This window comes from Ambystoma mexicanum, chromosome 7q (genome assembly GCF_040938575.1).
Source record: "Ambystoma mexicanum isolate Mex_15411 chromosome 7q, UKY_AmexF1_1, whole genome shotgun sequence".
NCBI classification, from domain to species: domain Eukaryota; kingdom Metazoa; phylum Chordata; class Amphibia; order Caudata; family Ambystomatidae; genus Ambystoma; species Ambystoma mexicanum.
Genome location: NC_090941.1, coordinates 894,478,122 through 894,503,248, shown reverse-complemented (window position 1 = coordinate 894,503,248; position 25,127 = coordinate 894,478,122). Strand labels below are relative to the sequence as shown.

The 25,127-nt window shown below is 44.6% G+C and overlaps 1 protein-coding gene and 1 pseudogene across 1 annotated transcript in view; one reads left to right on the top strand and one right to left on the bottom strand.

Annotated features, from left to right (window-relative positions):
* Positions 1–25,127, top strand: part of TMEM135 (transmembrane protein 135) — a 2,087,148-nt gene that overhangs the window by 547,171 nt on the left and 1,514,850 nt on the right. The window contains exon 4 of the mRNA XM_069639711.1: positions 5,559–5,592. Coding sequence (XP_069495812.1) covers positions 5,559–5,592 — 34 coding nt within the window. The remainder of the gene's footprint in view (positions 1–5,558; positions 5,593–25,127) is intronic.
* Positions 7,286–8,515, bottom strand: LOC138528814 (replication factor C subunit 3 pseudogene; annotated as a pseudogene).

Genomic DNA, 25,127 nt, shown 5'->3' with positions numbered 1-25,127 from the left:
GCTGATCTCTTGGTCTTCCACCACCTCCATTGAACTCACCCAAATAATCCAAACGTCCTGCTTTCTGTGCTCGCCTTTTGTCCTCGCCCTCGCACCCTATTTGGTTCTCTGTCCATAGCCAATCTGGACCTGTCTTCCCCACGTGGATGTGTTCAAGGAAGCAATGCTAACAAATAGCAGGCTAGGCCCCACCCACTTCCTCTGTGTGGGCCCGCTGTAGAATAGTAATGGCAGCCCAGGAAGTGGAAAGTCCTCGTTAATTTTAGGTGGCCTTGTTCCTGGCATGCTTTAGATAAGTCCCATGGATGCGAGGGTGCGGGCCCCTGGTTTAGGCCCTGCTGGACTAGTATTTGGTGGTGGCTGTATGTGGTCGCTGCTGTCACTCAGCAGCACCAGGTGACTTCTCTGTCAGCCACATATTGGTGGTGTTGCTATGTTCCTGTCGCTCGGCTGGCCGTTCCCTTCCGACAGTAAACACTGGGGGCCGTTTACTGGTGGTTGGGTCCCAGCATTTCTGTGGATGGCATGCAGTGCTGAATAATGGCCCTCTCTTGAGGCTTTTCACTGCTTTCCAATTCTGATGGTTTGTCTCTAGAAAATGCCTAACAAACTATGAAGCATCTATTCTAGGAGGCCTGGTGTGTGTGAGGAGCCAGGAATGAGACTCGGACACAAGGGAGTCATGGTTCTGGCCAAAGAACTTTATTAAAATTAAAGGGGGTGGGGAAATGCCTCTCTGTCCCTGCTCTAAGAGGTGCTTGGCTACCTAAAACCAAACCTAAGGGTGTGTCAATGTAAGTATGTCCAAAGCAAAACTGTCCAGAGTACCTATGTGGCCCTACCATTCGAACAAAATAAACTCTAAGGTGAAAAGGGTAGTGTTTTTGACCTTGCGTGACTTATAAATGTTCAAAAAGGAAAATGGGTTACCCCAACACAACAGTTGCAGAAGGAAGAAACATAGTGTTCATTGTTCCAGATGGTGGTTCCCTTCCCTTACCTTGGATTTCTATTCCCTCTGTCGTATATTCAAAGTATCAGTTCCTTGAGTTTCTCTTGCTCCTGGTACACAAAACAACTTGGCCCTTTGTCTTTATCTTGTTAGGCTACCTAGTGTACTCTCCTGCCAGGTTTTCACTCCTCTTCTCTTTGGTTTCCCACAGCCTTTTTGCTAGTACTGATTTATCTTTCTCAGGACCAGTTTACGTGATGTATTTCTTATACACTATTCAGTTTGTTGTTGCCTCTTCTGCTTCCTACCAGGGCTTTCTTATATGAACACACTTGCAACTGCCTGGTATACCCTCCTAACAGGACTTTTCTCAAGTTAACTCTGCACACACTTCCAAACTTGATATTCTCTTATGTTTGTTTTATCTGCTACTGTATCTGCCTGGTATATTATACTGCCATGTCTTTTCTTATTTGTGTATTTCATACACTCTCAAACTTGAAAGTCTCTTACTTTTGTTGTGTTTTCCCTTTTTAACAAAATGCTCACTGGCTCTTGCTCTTTCATGCACTTAATTTGGTTCCTTAACAGTTATTCGCATTTGGCATGGCAGCCTATTAGCCCCGGTGTCCCTGCTTTTCTCTCGCGTGGACTAACCGGCTCTTGCTGGTGTACTTCGTTTCTCCTGCTGCAAGCCAATGGCGGTCGTTTGGCATTTCCTTTCATCTCGCTGCCTTCGTTCCTCAGCTCCTCTGCCTCTTGCGGTTCCTGATGGGCTCATCTGCTTGGTTTCGGACTTTGAAAAGGCAACCACTGCCTCTCAACACCTGCATTCATCCAGGAGCTATACCTCTGCTTCTGGCGTTTTTTCAGTGTGTTCCCTCTTACGGTCAGCTTGCCTTTTCCTTTTACTTGAGCCGGTTGGCTCCACGGCACTCTCTGCAGCCCCACAGTCTCTCGGCCCATACTGAAAGAAGAAGCTCTCTCCCTCCAGCAGCACGCCTCAGTCAGCTGCTTCTGCTGTTTAAATGTCCTGGTTACAGGTATGCACTCACAACAACTAGAGTGCAGCTCTTGTTCTTGGTCTTCTTTGCTCTGTATTATTCGGCTCATCTTCTTCGTCCCAGTTTTCTTGGAGTTATGGGAATGGAAGTCCATTCTTGATGTTTTACATGTAAAGTCTGGATAAGTGTTCTTTATGGCTAAATCCACTCTGGATGTATTGTAGAGTCTGATAAGGTGTTTTCATGACTGCTGGGGTGGTAAGTTAGATTTTGATGGCTTACATACAGATCTCGTTAGGTCTACAGTACCCTTCCTAGGTGAATGAGGGGATATGTAGCACTATGCCATGAAAGCATTGGGTATGAATGGGGGGTATACTCAGGAGAGGAAGGGGAATAGCATGCCTTGTCCGATGGTGCCCTGATACTCTCCCGGAAGTTGCCCCCCGCCGATTTGATCCTCCCTTATATAGCCGCCTTCAGGATTAGGTAGCGGCTGCGTTCCCTGGCCACCCGGGGAGAGGTCACCGCCACAAAAGGAGTGATGATACCATCAGATTCATTACACATGAGACAAAGGTGTACTGCTCAGAAACAAACGGGCACCTGCAGGGTGGGAGTCAGGAATTGAGGCCATTCTCTCAACTGCAATAGACCAACTCGGGGGTAGGACTGGTTCTGGATTTCTCTGTGGCGTTTTGAATGTCCTCCACTTTGTTATGCACCTGAAGTGACGTGGCTATTGCAGGATGGAAGGAGGAAGTCTTCAAAACCACTGATCCATCATGCAGCGCACCTGGAGCACAATGAGTGCAGTTATCTGCAGTTGTCCACAGGGCCCAACAGTGTATTCTTCCCCTCTCCATGCACCATTTACTTCTGTTAAGAGAATTTATCTGCCTCCATATCAATCACTGTTCTAAACTGTATTGGGAACATGGTATACAATCTTAGGAATAAAATTGATACAGCACCTGCCTCTCTACGTCACTCCTGCTCCCTAAGCACCAGAAACATTTCTTCTCTATCATCAGGGCCAATAGACAATGCCAATCATGATAAAGTAAACAAACCATCAACCTTTATGTTGAAAGATTACATTCCTAGTAGGTGCCTTTTGCATGCGCAGACCCATGCAAACGGGACTCCTATACCCGTAGTTAGGAACGAAATTTCAAACTATTTTCCGAAGCTGCCTTATCATCAAAGAGCTCAAGAGTGATAGTCTTCATCTTTGTTGCAAAGGAAATCACTTGCTTTGACATTAAGTCCACTTCATGTGTCCTTTCTGCACATGTCTAATAATTTGTTATAGAAATGATTCTTCTGGACTAGACAAGGAAGCACGAGTACCAGTCCCTTCTGAGAAGCTCTTTACGTCTAAAACTGCACCTCTGGAAAATAAATTTCGAGGCCATCTAGATCCATCAGTATTTGCAATCCACTCCCTGGTTACCCTCACAAATTCCCAAGCAGTTTACTATTGCATCTACTCCAGCTAGGGCTCTCAAAATCTTTGTTAAGGCTGTATGACACATTAAGAAGGAGATTCATATTGATATCATGAAAGAAATGTTGGCAACATTAAATAATCTAACAATTCGACCAACCAAACACATTCAAGAACCTATACCTGTTGCAAAGGAGCAAGTGAACTCATGGTCAGTAATTGTCGACCCATTGGCTCTCTGTAATTAATTTAATCCTGCACATCCCTCTGATTGATCCCAACCAATATGTAGTTAGAGTATTATCCTAATCAAAGGACACTGATGCACAGGGAGTTCCCAAACAATAAGGCAGTGAAAATAAGGCAGTGATGGAAGGGCCTCACAGTATTTCTGAGGTCTCCGGAAAGACCCCAGCTAAACAGCACAACACTGCCAGAGGGGGGAAGAGGCATGATAATCCTGGGGTCCAACACTTGCAAAAGTGTTGCGCCTGACACCTGAGCAGACTAGCCAAGTCACAAGTGGGGTGGTGATGCAAGATAATCAACAAAATGTAGTACCAATGTGACATCCTCACAAGAAGAAAGCGATCCAAAGAAGATTGTACAAAAAGCCAAGAAGGACTCGCAGGGCACGATAAACCGCTTTCCTTTCAAGAAGGCAGACCTGTTTGGGGGGCCGAGAGGTAAGGACTGATGACCATGGCGTGAGGGCTCACCTAAACCTAATACCCTATCACGTTTGCACATAATAAAGAAACAGTGACCTTATATTTTGCCTGCGAGTTGCCAATTGATTCCTTGCTTGTAACCCCACCTACTTGGGAAGAGTGCCAGGAACAGAGATTTAGGTCGCTGGTAATTGAGAGTTAAGTTGTTGACTCTGTAGAATGTGTTGTTACTTGTGGAGGTGGGTCCGGAATCGTAAGCTTGTGATACAAGTCCTGATTGGTAGCTCACAAGTAAAGCACTTGCCTCATATATAAGGCCAGCCGCACTTCGAAATTATTAATCTCATTGGTGCCAACTCAGCCGTTCATCCTTCTGTGGTCGATAAATTGAGTACCATTAATTTGGGTATTCATACCTATTATTACAAGGCGTAGAAGTAGGAGGAGCCCATAAGCATTTAAAAATGTGTTTTTATTATTATTAACCTTATTTTGATTAAATAACTAGCATAAGTACCCATTCTCCGAATGGGTTCTGTAGACCGACATGACACTGATCCTGTAGGCCGCTATTCCAAGTTGCTTATCGTTTGTTTGTTGCAGTGCATTGTGGTGAATATATCTTGGAAACCGTGCATCCTAGGGCCTGGTCCTCGAGTTTTGTTCCTCGTGTCAGGACCGGTCCTTCTACGCCCACATTGATGTTTCGCCGATGTCAAGCAACCGTCTCATGTGTGAAGGTGCTGAAATCCGGAGAAAGGGGTGGGGTGTCCAAATGTCATGTAGCTGGTAATGTCCCGAGGGTCCTAACAGGGAACTATGCAGAATGTGGTGCCGGTTGGTGAAACAGTGTAGAATTGTATAAGGAACACGCTTCGCCAAGCCACAAACACACAAACCCATTTTGATGTGTGCTGAAATCCGTGGAATGGGGTGGGTTGTCCAAATGTCATGTAGCCAGTAATGTGTGGAGGGTCCTAACAGGCAACTATGCAGAATTTGGTGCAGATTGCTGAAACAGTGTGGAATTGTAAGGAACAATGCTTCACCTCAAATCCCACCACACACAAATGTTCACTTTTATATCTATATATGGCTTTATACCATTGAAAGCAAGGATAGTTGTGGGCATGCAAATGCTTGAGTGGTTCTCCCTTAATTTGATCTAAATTACGTTCTGGAAACCCCAGGCATGGAAAGAATACATATTCTCAGGGAAAGTCTCAACACTCTGAGAACACTCCAGTGGTACCTGGCACAATAATCAATGCATGTTATGTTACATTACATTTTTCATTATTTTTCACAGTAGTTTACTGGGTTTAGAGAACTATTTTATGTGACTTATGTGTTGAAAAATGGGGTGCTGTTGGTGGGCCTTGCTGAATGTATTTTGTGCACGTTTATTCATTCCTGAACCTACTTTGGAATTTTTAATAATGTACTAACATTTCAACATTGTTTTGTTTTATGTTTTAAAGGAGGGGTCTGTTGACAATTTACATGGCAAATTTGGTAAGCATCTACTATTTTTTTTAATGTCTTTTATAGATTAGTGTTAATACTTTTTGTTCTTTTTAAATGTATCTGTCTAGTTATGGAAGTAACCAATATTTGCAATTATTTCTGCTGAAAAAGTATTTGTTAGATAATTGATCAATGACATTTATTATGTTAAGTTTGATTCATCAGTTTCTATTATCCATATCAGTTGTAATATACTTCAAGGATTTGCTGTCCTTATTTATTGGGGCACCTACTAGTTTTACTGAACAAAACTTTACAATGGGCCTCATTAGGACCCTGGCGGAGTGGGTTTCCGCCAGTGGTATTCGCGGCGGACCCGTCCGCCCCACTACGAGTTCCCGTAGCGCCATGGCGCCGTTTTCCGCCTGGTTTTACCAGGCGGAGAAAACCATGGCGCTACGGGACCTCGTTGTTAATTACGCCACCGTATTTTACGGTGGCGTAATTAACTCCTTCCCCACTCCCATTATACCCTATGGGGCAAGAATGGGAATGGGGAAGGGCAGAATGGGGATTGGGGATTTACCGCTCCGCCAAGGTCGGCATGGGGTGGTAAATCCGCCAACCCCCATGGCGCTATCGACGGCTTTCCGCCGTGCTTCGCGGTGCATTTAGCACCGCGAAATCCGCCAGGGTCGTAATGAGGGCCAATGTCTTTAAAGTATTAACTCATTCTGAAGTTTTGAAATGTATTTATTTATGTATTACATTTATGTAGCGCCCAGTTCGGAGGTATCACAGGGCTTGTAGTTGGTGATAACAAGGATATAGTGATGGACAGTCTCAGAGCAGGTAGAAGAGCAGATTATGCGTATTTATCAAACAGCCAGGTTTTCACAAGTTTTCTAAAGGTATAGTAAGAGTGCTTGTTTTTGATGTGGTGGGGAGGTGAGTTCCAGAGGGTGGGTGCTGTGCTGTGATGTAGAAGCTGGCTCTACCTGCTTGTTTGCACTAGAATGGAGGAGGAACGGAGGGGCCGCACCGGCGTCTTGGCCGAGATGCAGGGGTTGAGATAGGCAAGCGCTTCTTTATGGACACAGCAGTGCGCGATTATTAAGATTTGGAACTCAATCCTCGATTTGATGGGTAGCCACTGTGCGTCACGTCTCGTCATTGAAATGTGGTCTGAATACTTTAACCCCAAAGCTGCTCGTAGGGCCTTGTTTTGTAAAAGGTGTAGCTTGGAAAGGTCCTTGGCAGAAGTGCCTGTGAATAGGGCTTGCAATAGTCTAGTTGGCCACCTGCGATTGCTCTAGCGAAAGTCAGGCAGTTGGTTGGGGAGATTAATTTTCTGCTCAAGGCTATGAGTTTGGCTCTGGAGGCTGTGGAGGAGGCCAACGTGTTCATGTGTTTGATCATGTAAAGTTCTGATTCAATGTAGACGCCAAGAGACTTGACATGCTGTGAGACTGGGATGGTGGTGCCATCTGTGGAAAAGGTGGAATAAGCAGGTGTTAAATAGCAGGCAGGAGGCGGTATGTAAAGTAAGATAAATCTCCTTTATTTAGGTTTACAATTCCTAGTGAACCGAACCGTATGAATGTTCATCAAAGGATAGACACTGTATAGTTGTAAGAATGGGACTATGGACCCTTCCGTTGTCGAGTGCTCGGGGTCCAGTTTACCAATAAATGAATGAAAGTTCACAAACCAAAAAAAAACACAACTTTCTCTCTTTTTTTTTTTTTTTTTTTTTTAGAGAACTGCAACTTTATTAAATACACTTTGTAATGATCTAGAACATCATGGCCTCCAATCCATCTTCCATGAATTTCTTGTAAATGGCCATAAATTTAGCCACAAATGTTTCAAGGTGATATATGGCTTTGCTGCCAAGTTGTAAACGGTGTTCATAGAAAGCTGCCATCTGCGCAACCTCTCCTTTCAGCTGTCCATCACAGTTATTCAAGAGTTCTGACAGAAGACCCTTCATTATGATCTCCGGGGGAATGCAGTGAGTTAGCAGTTCATAAAGCCGCCCACGAACTTCTAGAAGACGTTGTGGAGATTGTTGACTAACTATAGCATTAGCGGTCTCTCTCAGATACACTTCCCAGTCTGTTTCCGGTATGTCTTGATCAGATGAAAATGCATACTGTTGTACTCTGCAGGCCTCACACATCAGTAACGCTTTTCGAAGGTTTCGACCGGATTTTTCAGCAAGCCGGCGAGCAAGGTCTTGAGGCAGGCTCAAGCCCTCTTTCTTACATACACTGGTCAATACCTGACATATATCATCAATGCTCGGAGCAGGTACTTGCACGGCCAATCATCGGCTTCGAATAGGTGGAATGACCTTTGAGGTAGAATTGCAACACAGGATCAACCGGCATGTGGACATGTACTTCTCCATGGTTCTTCTTAACTCATGCTGAGCATCCTTGGAAAGTTTGTCAACTTCCTTTAACAGCACCACTTTAAAGTCTCTTTGGGTGCTTGTCTCTAGTTGTTGCGACTGCGCGAATGTCTTCAACAGCTCCTGAATAACCACACGGTCACTATTTCCAGCATCACTTGGGTTAACTTCCAGATGATAATTGCTTGCAATCGTGCCAATTTCAATTTTCTTTTTTGATGGGGCTGTTATTGACTGATGCTCAATTCTCAGCTTTTCAACTCCTGCCCCATAGAGTTCACGTAATAAACACATGATTCTGGTCTTCTTTCCAGCACCTGAAGGTCCATACACCAACAGATGAGGGAAGTCGCCACACTGCACCCTGCACCAGGCAAAAAAACACAACTTTCTCGTTGTTCCTTCCGTGTCCCGTGTTGATACAGGACGCGAATACGGCCCTTCCGTTGTCAGCTGCTCCCCGTCCAGTGTAAAAATAAATGAATGAAAGTTCACAATAGGAAAGACACAACTTTCACGTTGTTTCTTCGGCGTCTCGTGTGGCTGTCGGGACATGAGTATGGCCCCCTCCGTCCTAGTTTGCCCATTGGAATCCAGCAGCGTCCTCGATCCATTCCTCCGGCTGTGCTCAGGTGAGAAGACGGAGAATGCCCAGGAATATGGTAGTGCTGGTTTTAAACTTCCTTCTACTCCTCCCCTTCCATACGCAGGTGTTCCCAATTTCTCCAATCTCGTCTGCTGTAATCCCTCCCCTCTTCTCTCCCCGGCCCTCCATAACACGTGTTCCTCAAACCCTTTTCCTGGTCTTTTCACCCCCTCTGAATCTATTCTAAAGCAATTAAACAAATCTGACAATAGAAGGTAAGCAGTTGAACATTATCCTTACAAGTTGGAAAGAGCAAGCATTGCCCAAGCCAAGAGTGAAGAGCGTGTTTACCCAATCAGGAGTGAAACCAGCCTTTACCAAAGCCAAGAAATGGTGCAAGTATTGTCATAAGCCTAAAAGAAAATCAGCATTGCCCAAGCCACGGGTGTGCAAGCATTACCTGAAGCCAAGAGAGTGGCAACAAGGCTTCTCTGTAAATTGTTGTGGCTGACAGATTACCGAGAGATAAAAGCTAGGTTAGGGAAGGGGAGCTTGCTGCTTGTAATCATTCATTAGAAGCTGACACAACTTATATTCGCAAAGCCAATAGGAAGATGAGAGAAGTATATCCTAAAGGCAATTTCGGGTTGTCATTATTGCAGATAGACAAGAGTGGCAAAGAGGCAGCCCCTCTGAAAAGGTAATGTTCAGAGGAAGAGGGCCTTGTTTACTTGAAGGTGTTGAAGTGCCATAAAGTGAATCTTGTCATATCTGAAAAACTGTTTAAAGTCATAAAGTACTTAAGCTGTGGTGGTGCTTCGGTTGTCAGTAGATCTGATACTTCAGTAGCACAATTGAGGTGGAATACTATGAGGCAGAGCAGTAGACCTTGATGGTGAATTATGCAGAAATTACTCGAAGCTGAGAGTTGCTTAGATGAAAGTAGAAGCTCTGTATAGTCATCCTGTCAAAGATGTGATTTCTAATATTACCAAGAAAGACTTACTAAGTGTTAACCAGAAGTTGTGTTTCATTAACATTAGCAGACACTGTGTCCATTTGAAGCTAACGAGGAACTCCAGTATTTTTTCTTGTACATTTATACGGTTTGGCAAAGCATCTTGGCCTGAAATAACACTGATGCTATTTGTTGACATGGAAAGTCTTTATTCCAGCAAAAGGAGACGTTTTTCTGGTGTTTAAACTTTGGTTAACAAAACTCTTCTTTGACTCAATGAAGGAACCAAGAACTGAATTGAGACTTTTTACAAACCCGAATTTCCTAGTTTATTTTTGTTCAACATTGGAACAGAAATTACCATGAAATCTGAGAAGGGGAGGTCACTCAGTCTACCAAGAAAGACCGTGAATATCATTGTTGATTGAATAGATTGTTTATTTAAATAGCGCCTATACACAATATGTTTCAAAGCGCTTCAAGGCAGGGAGGGAACAAGGGAGAATACAGTGACATTCTTACAAGTCCTTGATACATTCAGAATGTGAAATTAACTATTGTAATCAGCCTGGCGACATTTCAGAAAGTGCAAAAGCTTTTGACATGATAAGGAGGGCAGGGGAGGCGAGAGGGGCGGAAAGGAGAATGAGACTGACAAGCAGCTACATTACTATGTCTGACGACAATTGAGGTAGTGCCGGAATATAACAATAGGTGGGGGTGGTGTAGGAGTCAAGGGAGAAGGAGAAGAACAAAACAAGTGACTATCATACTAGGCCTGATGAACTTTCAGATAGTGCTGGAGGGTGGGCAGGGAGGAAACAAGTAAGGGAAGGGAGAGGAGACAAACATTTGATGCTATCATACTAGGTCAGGGACAATTCTGATAGAGAGTAAGTGCATAGAAAAAAGTAAGGGAGGGGGAAGGGAGAGGAGGAAAGAGCAGAGAATAAAACAGTGAAAAAGAGCAGAGAAGCAGAGGGGAGAGCAAATACAGTTGCAGAGGTTCAGTATAACACATAATGTTGCAGGGCACGGAAAATGTGAGCAAGGATTCAAGAGGACGATGGGCACAGCATGGTTTAGGACCACCCTGAGTACGAGATCCCGGGGAGGTCCAGCATGAGAGTTGAGAACGTGAAGCAACACAAGTCAATGTGTCCACAAAGTCAAATCCAAGCGATGGTAACAGGTTGGTGATAGTGAAACCATAGTGAATTCGGACACATCCAGCAGTGGTTACAGAGAGGGTGGTGGTGGAAGAAGTGATAGGGGTAAGCGTAAGGCAGGAAAGAAGAGATCAGGCAAAGCAGGGTGGGGGGGTCAAAGCAGGATGAGGTGTCAGAGAAGAGGGGGCAAATAGACATCACAGGGAACCAGGGAGGTGGTGGGCATGATGGACATCACGGGGGACCAGGGAGGGGGAGGGGGCACTACGGACATCACAGAGGACCAGGGAGGGAGAGGTGGGCACTACGGACATTACAGGGACCAGGGAGAGATTGGGGGGCACTATGGACATCACATGGAACCAGGGAGGGGGGTCAGCGAGCAGCGTTCCGGTGGCGGACAGGGGGCAGACAGGGGCCTTCGTAGTGGGCCTTCAGTGACTTGGGCCGGCTCCTGCTTCTCGGTTGCTGGGATTGGTTCAAAAACACCAATCCAGCCAATGGGAGCGGGGGCAGGCTCACTAGGCAGTAGTGGGCCAATGCTGCACAAACAAAGCAGCCATCTTTCAGGGCCGCAAAGGAGTGTTGCAAAAAGCAAAATCTGGTCATCAGGAGCACGGAGGGGGGGGGGGACAACTGGAAGATGGACCAGTACAGGTGAAGCGCTCGCGCAGCAACAAATTTCACCGGTATAATAATAAAAATCATACTTTCATCAACGTTGAGGTTAGCATCTCCAGGCCCAAGGGGAGGTGCTTACTGATGGATGGGCAGCAGTTGGAGCTCGGCAGCAAGATGTGGGGCTGCGCTGGCACTTCCTTCGGTGTTCAGAGATGGATGAGGAACTCCCCACGGGCCGCGTTGCAGGACTTCAGTTGCTTGGGCCGTCTCCCGGTTGCTGGGATAGTTTCAAGAACGCCAATCCAGCCAATGGGAGCGGGGGCAGGCTCACTAGGCAGTAGTGGGATAATGCTGCACAAATAAAGTGGCCATCTTTCAGGGTCACAAAGGAGTGTTGCAGAAAAGCCAACTCGGGTCATCCGGAGCACAGGAAGGGACAACAGGAAGATGGGCCAGTGCAGCTGACGTGCTCTCGCAGCAACGAATTTCGCCGGTACAATAATAAAAATCATTCTTTCATCAGCGTCGAGATGTCATTGAGAATTGCCATATATTTCTTCATGCATTTGATGTGTAAGTGTGAGGGACAGATATCCTGTGTTAGTGTTTTCCTTTAGTTTTGATAGGCAGAGAAATCCTCGTCAGAGTAGGGATAGAGAGGCGTTTGATGAAACTTACACTTTAATAAAATGGCAAAGTTTGAGATATCATCTAATTGCCTCACATTTCTGACCCCTCACATACCGCAATTGGGATGGCAAAGGAATCTGTAATTGCATCTCCTGCGAAGACCCTTGAGGTGCGATCACTCAAGAAGGACTTCATCTACTATGACACCTCCTGGGAAAAGTGAAGGTTTGAAGAGAAATTATGGCATAGGATATCGAATGCGACAGAGGTCGAGAGAGAGCAGGATAGCGATGTTGCCTGAATCACTGATGCTGTCTACTTGGATTTTGAAGTCTGTTTCCGTGCTGTGTTTAGGGCGAAATACAAATTGTCTTGATCCCAGCAGTTGGAATTGTGACATGTAGGGAGCATCTTGTATCATGTTCCCTGTGGTGCATCTTGAATTTTTGTTGCTATAATTCTGACCTTGCGCCTCAGCCACACAGTGCTCTATAGACTAAAATGGTACCTTTGTTGAGATACGGAAAATGTGTGATCTATCCAGATATGTTTGGGAAGTGTAAAGGTGCATACCCAGATGAAACGCCTAAAAAGAAAGGAAGGAATAACTACCATATAATATTGTTGCTAGGGAGCATTGTGACCTTGATCCCATCACTGAAAGCATCTCCTGAATTGGGGTGAAATGTGCTCAATACCAAAGTATAAAAGGATGCTTTAGAAAAATGTTTTCTTTATTTGCAACATAAGATAAACACAATAATTCAGATTATCCTCATTCTAGATACACCTTCTCAGAATCACAAGTCCCTCAGTGACTCATCAGCGACCTTTGTGCTCCTTCTATGGATTACCATCTATCAAATGATAAACCTCAGTCTCTGCACTCCTCCTTCAAATTATGTCGTTGAGGCTTATTGGCAATCTATGCAATCCTTCTCAGGATTAACCTTCTCTTAAAGGCTAATACACAACATTTGCTTTCTTTGTCATTTCTGATTGGCAACCTCTGCACTCCAATTCAGGCTGATCAGTCTCTCAGAGGTTTACCAGCAACCTTTGTAATCCTTCTCAGGTTTACTAGTTTTCACAGGCTTGTCAACCCTTTTCTCAATGTTGTTATATATATTTCACAAAGAATTCTACTGGCTAGTGTATTCTCAAAATGCACAAACATTGCGCAGAGGATTCCCCCTGCCTTTTGGCTTTATCAACATTGACGTTTCCCAGCAGTCGCTCTCTCTCTCTCTCTCTCTCTCTCTCTCTCTCTCTCTCTCTCTCTCTCTCTCTCTCTCTGATGATTTCCCACATGCCTTACGTTTGAGGTGGCAGCTCACCTAAAGTGAAAACTAGATCTTGTACAACTCAGTCTAGCTCAAGGAAGAGAGCACCACCGTTTTTTCACTGTCCCCATTGGACTGTCCAACTCCCTCAGTCTGCCCGATATACCTGTGGAAAAGCAGCCCCAATGTCTACTGCACCAGCACTAGAAAATCGGTTACAAGGATTGCTCTGGCATCTGTTAATCAGCCCCTCAATGGCCAGCGGAAACCATTAACATATACACTTCACCCACCTGTCTGAATAGCAATCTCATTTGACATTGGGCTGTTATTCATTAGCACAAACTAGTATCAAAGCTCCATCCACCATCTCCTCTCCAATATGGTGGAAGAATGTATTTTTTCTTTTAGCGATATGTGTGTCACTTTCCCCTCCATCAAAGAACTGAATCATCAGCCCAAATGACTTAGCAGGTGATCTTTTGAGTAAAAAAAGATAAAATATGCATGTTTTTCTTGAAAGAGGCTCAGTGTAATAAGGCGTTCTTCAGTCAGGGGGGCATCTTGTTGCCATTCAATCTGGTGCCATGAAACATCACAGTATCCTGGCAAAGCAAAGAGGCAGGAGAATCCCCTGTGAATCAAGATGTAGGAGAGTTCATCTGATCTTTGTGTGAACTCTTGAGATGCTGGGTAAAGTTCTGGCATAGTGACTGAAGTCCAGTTCTGAAAGTTGTTTAATACACAAATTATTTCTGAGCAGCAGAGCAAATGAGCAAAGTGAAAACGACAACTTTATTGAAACAGGGTAATGCTTTCCAAGGAGCTGATGTCCTGGGTTTTATAAGTGCTAACACATCAAAACTCTGGCGTGCAGTTGCATTGATTGATTGTGATGAAATAAGATGCCACACACGTCAGATCCATTCCTCAACTTTGTACTGTAGTAGATTACTTATAATTGTGATACTTGCATTAAATGTATCATCTGAGAAGCTATACAGAATTCATTGCATAACACAATCCAACGACTCGCAGCCACGTTTGAGAGTGAACGCATTAGCAGTGTCCTGCTCTTAGAGCACAGCATTGACTAATTATGCTAGCTTCTGTTTCTCTGCTCGTGTGCTGTATTTGCATTGACCTGGCGGGTGTGACGAATCCTTGAATGTCATCCCTTTTCCATGAGTGGGAGCCCCTTCCCATGAGGCCACATAGATGCGGCCGCTAACCGATAGTCCCCCTAAGGATGGTAATCAGCAGCTGGATCTCATGGGGAGAGACTCCCCCTCTACGGACAAGGACGACCATCCAAGGGAAACTCAGTATGCCCACCCTTCATCACCTCCACTCACCTCCTACACATCCTCCTATTCCTTCACTCAACCTTCTGTTCCCCACACTTCCATTTGTTTCTGTAGCATTATCAACCTGGAAAATACTAGTACCAGGAAGACTAGGGTTTGACCTTAGGAACATCTCCCTGGAAGGTAGTGGGATGAGGAGGACATGCAAGTAGTGAAGACTCCCCAAGAGAACGTAAATACTGTGAGGAGGCATGGTTTCACAAGTGGCACTAACACAAGAGTTGCAAGTTTCAAAACCCTTATTGATAGTTTAAAAAGGGTTGGAAAACTCCTATCTTGCCCTATAACTAACATGGGAGCATTCTCGACCATCTAACAAAAACAAAATACAGTCCTTAGTCAAAATAAAATGGCCTATACCATAAGCCTTCCCTGGTTCTAATACAATAAATGTGTAAAGGGAATGTCTAATGCAAAAAGGAAAATCAATGTTCAAAATGAAATGTCAGTATAGCAGAGTAAACTCCCTTCTCCACGTTTTGTTGCATGGGGTAAGGTGGCACACTTGGACCTTGCAACACACTCTGGCTTCGGACACAAGGATACAGTTAGTTTTGTGGAACGGGGCCCACTTGGACTTCCACAAAAAGTCACTAGTTTATTTGCTGGACCACTCGGCTTTCTCTCACTCCAGCACAGGTCACCTTTTAGTTTATAATACAGTTCAACAAAAGTTTATTTCCTTCTGGTTACCACAATTCAGTACAGGTTTCCCTCCGCGGGTCTCAAACCTTTCAATCACAATTTGTGGGGGCCCCTTCCCCTAGCTTCAATCGCACCTTTATAGGCTTCCCTCCGTCGGACTAAAGCCTCCTTTCGCTTTCCTTCCGCTGTCAAAAACCTTTGAAACTGCAAGGCTTTTGCTCTTACCTCAGCATGACCGCTTTGACCTTCTTTCCTCAAACGTCACATTTTCTCTCCTACACCAAGGCCTCTTGGTAAATGTACATTTGAGCACAGTACTTATTTCAAAGTTCAAATATATCTCTCACATCCATGTTTCCCTCTGCCGGGATCAAACCTAACAGTTCAAATATTGCATCTCAGTTTCTATCTCTTCCCCCCGCTTCTACGGCATCAGACTTTCGATTGGGCAATCTTCTGTCGCCAGGCCACTCAAACCATCCTCATGATCAATTCATCTACAAAATCTGTTGGATCTGAAAGTAAGAAATTGCTAGTTATAATCCCAGCAGTTTTATTATGGTTGTTTTTAGTGAAGAAATAGGAAAACAATAGAAGGACATCAAAAAGGTCAATGCTGAACAACAGAACACATTGGTAATGTACCCAAACCTCCCTACCCTATAAGATTAGCCTCACCTTTTTATAATATATCCCTCCAAGGATTACAAAACCCCCAACAGTAGAGCCTCAGTAACTACTGTCTGGAAGGGGAAGAAAATTGTGGGGGGAAAATACTGGGCATGGGAAGGAGGAAAAAAGATGGAACACAACATGACAACCCATAGAAACAACATTGTGACTGTATAACAGCAGTTTGGTGCCATCTGAATCAGCCCAGCGCCCAGCCAGAATCAATGCCTGGCACTATTTGGAACATTGACCATCTACTTATATCCAGGAGTATTATGTGATGATGCTTCGATCTAAGCAAGGCATCGATCTGAGAAGATTAAAACTTGCTGCCCATTGTAAAAAAATATGCAACCGGCAGAAGCAGAGTCCTGGGTTTTGCCAGTGCAGCCAGAATTGTATGTTGCATCTTCTGGTTCCTTGGTGGGGAGTCTGTGTGCCTTCATTATTGGAAAACTGGGTGTCTGAGTCCACATTTAAATCACTTTACAAATATACTGCAGAAAACCTATTACGTAAATTATGTGCCTTTGTCTACAGCCTCTTCTCCAAGGATGTGCAAACTGCTTAACCTGACTTGATTGTTCAGTATCTCCATTTTATCCTGCAACTCGCATTGCAGCCAAGGTGCAGTTTTGGAACTCCTCCTGGAAGGTCTCCATGCTAGTGTCGGAGGAGTAGCATAAGTCCTCTAGAACCTTCAGCTTTTACTAGTTAACCTGAACTACTTATGTGCTTTCTTTGGTTGCCAATGTGTGTTTCCACTTGCCCGTTATGTAGAGGGCACCTTGCGCATAGTGTTGCCATGATCACTTTTTCACCTGCGGTAATGACCTCTTCAACAGCGTTTGGATCCATCCCTTGGCTGATTGGGTACCTGCATTTGGGGTAAGATCACCTCCTGAAAGAATTCTTATAATTTCAATGCAGTGTGCTTGGTTTTCCCTGTCTACATGACCCTCTCACATCCCATTTCTGGGTAAACGGAACCACCACTGGGGAGTGTGCCACCGCACTCTCCTCAAAGTGCTCCTGATCACTTCCATCAGGCCAGATAGAATCTGAACACCTTAAATGAGCAGAGACTGCCGCAGGGCCTTTGTGTTTGCTGCATTAAATTCTCATTTCTTAGCTGATGGCAACTGGGGGTAGCGCCAGGTGTGACATAACTTAGGCTCACTGTACAGAATTTGAAGGGCTTCCCTCAACTGCACTGATTTCCACACCCCTAAGGTATCTGGTCTAACACGTGTCTTGTCCTGATGCACTATTGCCTCAAGTGTCAGGAGCTCCTGCTCCCTGATCACTCCCTGCATCAGGTTACTGTCTCAGCTAGGCATTTGACGGAATTCCCTCAAATGGTGTAAACGTAGTTGGGATGATGAGGCCAACTGTCACCATATTTTAAATGCTGGTGAGGTGTGGGAGATGCAGAAGTACAGACTGGTGTGTTTATCCCAACGTCTCGGGGGGGCCAAAGCCCTGCCATCAGCACATTACATCTCAGCTGGTTCTCCTTAGATGTGTACCTCCATGCTGCATGCGTGCAAGGAGGGCCATGGAGATGCCGGTAGCAGTGCAGAAGCTCCAGGAGGTTGGGCCACTGGACAGGACAGAAGTCTGCACCCCGGCCCGTGAAGGAAAGCTGGCCGCGGATCCATGCTGGATGCTGGAGAAGCGTCCGCACACTCCAAACTGGAAGACAGGTCGAGAAGCCATTCCACAGAAGCGCAAGCCGCTTCAGAGATGCTGGAAGAAACCAGCTAGTCTGCCCAAAGCAGCTGGGTACCCCAGGGCGTTCCGACAGGCGTGCCAACAAGTTATTGAATGGTACAAGATTGCTAATGCAGAAAATATACAAAAGCAAAGTTTGTTTGAATGCAGTCAAGGCAAAGTACAAATTCAACACCCAATAAGAAGAATGTTTGAATGTAGACAATTCAAGTTACAAATACATATGCATGAGATGCTAACGTGGCGGGAGACGTTTGAGCAAGTACAATTGAGCAAATATTACCATAGACAGATGCTGAAGTTGTATAAAGGAACTGTGAAACACATACAACGTCCTTGAAATTGTACAAAGATTCCTAGCAGGTGAGTATACCAGGTAATCTGAAAAGAACAAGAACTTTTACAGAAAGACTGTTGCAGAACTTTTTGGTTGAACAAGAACTTTGAGAGTCCAGTGAAGACACAAAGAAACTCAAGTTAAAGATATTTCCTTGCACATTTTGTTTGTTTATAAGTGTGAGGGTCAGGATAGGTTGTTTTGGACACAAAGCCGGCTTTTCAGTTCCTGACATCCTGACACAGACAGATCCTTAGTTTTAGTTTCTAAGTAGGGAGGTTCCTCTTTAGAATAGGGCTAGAGAGACATTTTTCCAACCCATTTGTATTTAATAATAATGTTGTTAACCAAGAATACAACAACCTTGTCTCCATCTCTCATTTATGATCCCTCACAGTAAGCTGTGGACTGGGTGACCAGGGTATGACCTTTCTGACTTCCAGAATCTAATATTTCATTAGACGGACAACCTGCACTGGGGTGAAGGGACTCTACCCTTAAGGGGCAGTGTGGTGTCCTGGGTTTGTGTGAAACGGACAGTTCCATTGAGTATGACGTCCTTTCATTGCCTGCAATTTTATCCCCTGGCATTTTAAAGTGTATATAACAATGAATATGCTCATAAAAAGTTTTAGGGGCGGAGGGGAAGGGCAGCTAAAGGTTTGGGGGGTAGGGAATAGCTAAGAAATAAGTGTGGGGGGTTTTGGGGGTGCCACCCCCCAAAAAAAACCCAGAAAAAAACGATTAGCGTTTTTGTTAGAATGTACACGTTAAAATGACTGGGATGCAATTGCAGGCAATAAAATTACATAGAACAGTTCCATTGTTGGGAACCTATGAATGACTAGTGACGGGACTAGTGACTGATGGAGAAAATGAAGGGTTTTGGCAGTTGTGACTGTCATGCTCCAGTCAAAAAGCTGACAGGAGTGTAAACAGAATTGTTTCAGTTTTCAGATAAGGAAGAATATGAACATGTCTAGGGCCTTTCAGTTGAAGTTCCTGGACGCCCCTCCATATCCACCCTCCACCTACATGCAGAGGGAGCTTCCATCACACAAAGACTGACTAGCTGGATTGTGTGGCTAACAATTTCCAGTAGTAAGCGCCCCAAGCAGGAGACTTTATGAGAGGTATCCAGGTTAGGGCGCCTGGTTGGATTTTGGTTCCCGCTACTGTGTGGTATAACTGGGCAGTATGACTGGAAGGACTTAGTTGCAAGTATTTATAGTCAAATGTGTGGAGTTGGTCATTAACGGATAGTGTCCTGAAGCTGACTGAAGCGCTATACATTTTCCAAGAGGTAGAAGGTCCACAGTCCACAAGCCTCTTAAACACTGTAACTTTATGATCAATCATAGTGAGGGTTCTCGGTTCTGCAAACTCGTAAGGCCTATGCCTTAGGTGAAATTGAATGCAGAGATTGGGAGACCTGTTTAACATCTCACATTGTGTCCCAGCCGGAGTTGCCCCCACCCATGGGGTTTCTTTGCTTGATGTGTAGGTACTCCTTAGGTGCCTGCAATGTGTTTTTCGTAGGGAAATGACGGTGCGTTTTGTGTGAGCTTCTGGAAAGGAGAAAACAATTGCTCTTATAGCACCCCCTGCAGCATTCATCTAGTGCCAGCAATCGCTGAGTGTGATGGGCATTGTTGTCCTGATTGTGAAGGGAGTGGGTTCCTGCAATGTACATCTGTGATATTCCAGCTTGACGGTAGGTCACCACCTATTTTCATTTACCCTCGTAATTTTGCTAACATCATTCTTAGAAGGGACCTGCTGGAGTCATCCGGCTGATTAGTGAGCTGTGAGTAGAATGTATCAATAGTCAATTTCAGTTCCTACATCATCAGTGATATGTGGAATCATTTTGTATATATTTTGTGGTAATTTGTTTTTAATGAAAATTATTGATTACTGACATAATGGCTCTCAAGCTTTTGTTTCAACTGTATCTTTTTCTTCAGTGTAGCACATGGCCTCAAGAACACACCACATCTCGAAGACAGTTCAAGGGTTTTTATTAAGGAAATTGAAGAGGGGCTCGCTAAGGGCCACCTCTCCCCGCACCCCTCTCCCTCTCCACCCACACCTATTCCCTCAGGCACCCTCCTTTCACTCTCCCACTCACCTTTCAGTCACTCGCATTCACCTCCTCCTCTCCCTCTATTAGTCTCACACACCTTGCACATGCTCTCATTTTCTCCCACCAACTAATACATCACCTTCACACTCCTTCAGCAATCCCTCTCCACGCTCCTCTGCACCCCCTGCCTCCATGTGGTCTCTTGTTCCTCCTGCTCCTCCCTTGACAACCTAACAACCCACACTTTCCTGTGCCACATTTTATCTTCACCCTTACCACTCCATTGGTTCTCTCTCGCTCAGCTGGTTCCCCTGCCCAATCGCTAGTTCTATTCTAGCTACGGTTCCTAGTTAAAGGAACATATATGCCTATATGGTGCTTTAGGCTCTTCTCCCGTTGTGTGCGTGGGTCCACCAGCCATTGGGAATGGCGGCCCGCTTGGAAAATGGCTAATTCCAAGTTGAACCAAGCGTCTGTAGCATTGGATGAATATGTAGACTGCTGTGCGGTCTCGCCAAAAGTATGAACGCTGTTGCTGCTTGTCTCGTACAGCAAGTCTGAATTACTGGCTTGACGTGTCGACCGCTCTGTTGTCTGGGTCTGGGTTTTGGTTAAATAGCTGTCAGAGGTCAGGTCTCATAGGTCACTGAGATTGCTAGTTAATTCTGTAGCCTTTTGTTTTCTCACTGTCCAGGGTGCTTGTTTGTTCCTCCACTGCTAGACATACTGGGTGCTGAAGTCCTACAGGACAAGAAAGGGATTGGCCAGCATTGTGCAGTACAGGCCTGGGGCAAGAAAAGGTGGTACTTGATTCATGCAAACCGGCCCAAGTAGATGGGACAGAGACTGTGGCTTTCCCAACTTCCACACCCAGACTCTGAGGCAGAACTGGCTCTGGGGAGAACCACAGTAGATGTCCTACCCCAGCCTGAAAGGGTCCCCATCCCCACTTTACAGGGTCATGCATCTGTTGTCATTTCTGTAGATTTCATTATATATTTATTGTGTGATATAGATGTAAACAAAACGTGTCACACATGTAGAAAATCAACAACTTGATACAAAAAAAGTTATCAAAATACAACAGTATAATACAATTAAACATTAAAACACATTATAGTAAAATCTATATCACTATACAGATCATCACAATACAGTGCAGTGAGCAATTACAGTTCTAAAATCACATTACGAAACTACAGCACATTCATTATTATGCTCTTTAGTATTAGCGCTTAGATGCTTTATGGCCCAAGGCGCTTTATACATGCTCACAGATAGTTACATATATTTAATTGTGTTTGAGGTCTGCAAGTGATGTATTGCCTGGGACCACTTGTCAATTGCGCCACATTTTCTACCAATTGTTTGTACATGGTCCTCAAAATGGTTTCAGAGATGTGATCTGGTCTTTTATTTTGGTTGTTGGATGTTCCAGATATTGCATGTTTAAAGATTGCATTTCTTTGGAAAGGAGACATTTTCTAATTTACTCCTCATTGCTTCCTTTCCATCTTACTGGGATGAGATTGTTGTTGGTGTAAATGATAAACTCCTGCGTTCCTTTCCCTTTCCCCTATACCTTCAGGTACTTCATCCTATGGAACAAACTGTAGCCTTTTCCACGGAAAAAATCCTCTTTCTGACGGAACATGAAAATGTGTTCGAGACAACTTGCCTTGTCACACTCTCAACACCCCACCCCAACATCCTGACTCACAAGTCCTTTTAGCCATGCTGGCTGGAGTGTGTTCCCTGCATCAAAACTGCTCAATCTTTCTTTCCTCAATGTCTCTGGTCTTGTTGTGCATCACACAGTGACTTCTGGCTCCCGTCAGCGGTCCTCTGCCTATGCCATGTAAAACGTTATCCATGTGCAGATCCATTGTGCAGCAGGTCGTCACTTTGGATCCTCACACGTGATTTGTCTTGTGTGCCTTGGTCTGGACCACTTTTAGGAACCATTCCTGTGAGAGCTTTGGGTGAATGATTGGTGTGCTGGCAGTCCATTAAATGCATCTTCCTCCAGTATGGTGGTTCAGGAATTCCCATAAAAACAGTAAGGTATATAAACAACTTTTATTTTCATCTGCACCTGTCGCAACCACACTTTCCAAATGTTGTCAGACACTGGAGGGACCCTAACATGTTTAATGGTGACTAGCCAGAGTCAATTTCAAGGTTTTCACTGTAAAGGTTACCCCTGGTTAATGTCTTATTGGTCATCTTGGTCTCCATAATAGGGATTTTCCTGAGAAGAAACTTTCATGTCTTATGCTTTTTCAGGTGCCAACACCAAGGCTACCACTGCTGAAGACTTCATACCTATTACTGTGCTTCTGCTCTCATGAATGTGTCCATCTTCATCCCCTTTACCAAACATTTCAACCTATCCTCTATCCTAATTCTCCTTGACCTGTCTGCTACCTTGGACACTGTTGATCACTCTGCTGTCCTTAATCTCACTTTCTTCTTGGGATTTGCGATCAAGCCCTTGCGTGGATTGAATCCTACCTTGTACTTCGCTACTTCTCTGTCTTCTGGAGCAACAACACCACTCAACTCACTCCTCTAACAGTTGTTGTTCCACAAGGCTTTATATTGCGCCCGCCCCACTTTACACTCTACATCTCTGCTGTTGGGGCACTAATCTCCTCCTTTGGGTTCTCGTACCAACTCTTTGCGGACAACACCCAAATCTTCTTCTCTTTTCCACTCCCCTCTGATGTCTATCAAAATGTCCATCTGTCTCTCTGCCATTAAATATTGGAGGGCTTCGCACCCTGTTGTTAAACTCTATCAAAATAGAGGTGGTATTCTTCCCTGCCAAAAGCTCTCTCTCATCTCTTCCTCTGCCTATCCAGTTCCTACCAGACACACTTACCTACTCCTCTTCAACTATAAACCTCGCTCGCTCAACCTCCTAAATATTAGGAAAATCAGATACCTCCTTCCTTTCAACACTGCCAAGCATCTCTTAACCACTGTGTCTTCTCTAGACAGTACTACTGTGCTAATATCCTCTTTGGTCTCCCCATCTATGCTTTCTGTCCTCTCGACAAGTTCATTAACTTCGCTACCAGGAATTTCTTTGAACTTGTCACCAGACTGGACGGCTGATGATGCAACACAGGGCTAGATTTACATTTCTTCTCCTGGTTCACAAATCTATCCATGGTAAGGCACCAGTGTATCTATCCTTAACTATCTAAGTCTACAAGCCTTCCCGTAATCTCAGTTCTGCCTCCTCAACTACCCTTCTGGCTCCTCGTCCTCCCTGTGCTTCCTCTCGCTTCTGCTCTTTCTCCACTTTCATTGAATTTTCTTCCCCCTGGACATCCGAGAAACAATCCACACAGATTTGTTCAAAACCAAACTAAAAGCCTACTTCTTCACCTCATAGTTATCCTCTTAACCTACCTCTCATCTGCCTGCTAGCTAAAACTTTTCCAGTGGCTGTAACCTGCCTCTGTCCCTCACTTCTTCTGCCTCCACTATAGCATGTAACCCATCATGGTCACATCCCGAGCACAGCTGGCCGTACCGCTTACCGACACTTCCAATGTTTGTTATCCTTGACCTATGTATGTCCACTTATGTACTGTCCCAGTTGACTGTTCCATTTATTCCCCTCCACAAACTGGTCAGAATGTCCCTCAAACTTACCACATTGTAAGAAGCTCAATGTTTCCCGGCAAATCTGATTTCTTTTTTTTTTTTTTTTATTATTATATAAAAGGAGTACGTTTATTTCTTAGTTACAGGGCTAGTTGGTTAGAAAGGCAGGAAGATAAATAGATGACATCCTTTCAGTAAGGTTCTCCCATCCTGTGTTCTCAACTGTAGCTCTTGGAACCCTCAGGTCCCATGACATTCTAGATGACATAGTTGTATTCATTCTACTACCAACACTGTGTGCACCCAGTGCAGATATATACATCAATACTACACATCACCCTCTCTTCAAACAAACACACAAACAAGCTATCACAAGCCAGGCATTCAGAGACCATCAAGACTTCCACACTCCTGAAATCTGTTAGACTCATACAACAATCATAACCATAGAAGCATATACCACATTCACGTAACTATCAACACAATCAAGTACACAAATCACCACCTGCTCGGAACTGCCAATCCCGGGTCTCACAGCTGCCACCTGCGAGCACATACGTTCCTTGCCACACTCTCAACCATCAAAGTGTATCTCCTCCCACTCCACCTGCCACATGGAGACAAGGGTCTGCCACACCCAGCACAACCCCGTACTCACGCAACCATCAGGAACTAGCTAACAATCAAATGAACCATTTAATTTACATCCTATCACAACTACATCACGCCCAACTACATCGCACCACATCACACCACTATTCATCTCAGAAACACCTGTCATTTGCGCCATACAGTATTCATTCACATACACACCCTGCCATAGAAAACACTGAAAAGTAGGAAAGAACAGAAAAGAAAACTCAAAAAACAAAGATCACATTAAAACAACGCAACTGGGAAAGAACAGCGCAAGAAGAGAATAACACCGCGACAGAGACTGATCTGATTTCTTATCTATTGCACATTATTTTGTGATCAAAAGAACATTGTTCCTCCTGTATATAAATAAATACTGCCTGATGTTCCATGTTCCGGTCACAGAAGCCCCACAGAGTCATTGCTAAGTGGGGCGGGGTTGACACCTCATGCCCCTTTCTCAATTGCATTTCGGTCAGGTGGGTTTTTTCCTACCAACAGCTTTCGTTTTTTATTAGTTTCTATTCCAGGATATTAAATGCCCTGAAAATATCCAGAATGGCCTGTGTACCATCTTGGAATTATTATACCCCAAGCTTTTCCTTCTATGGTTTAATTTGAAGATGATTACTCTGGCACAGATCAGGTAATCCTAGATGCTTGGTGACTGGATTAGCGTGGTTTATCAGAAGAGCGCCCGGCCTCAACATTAACACTTCCTGTGTTTCTTCCCGGTTACAGTGCAGTTTGCTACTCTCTGGCCTCGTGGCAACTTCCAGGGTATTTACCAAAGTGATGAGTAATTTCCACCCACTTACAGCTGTG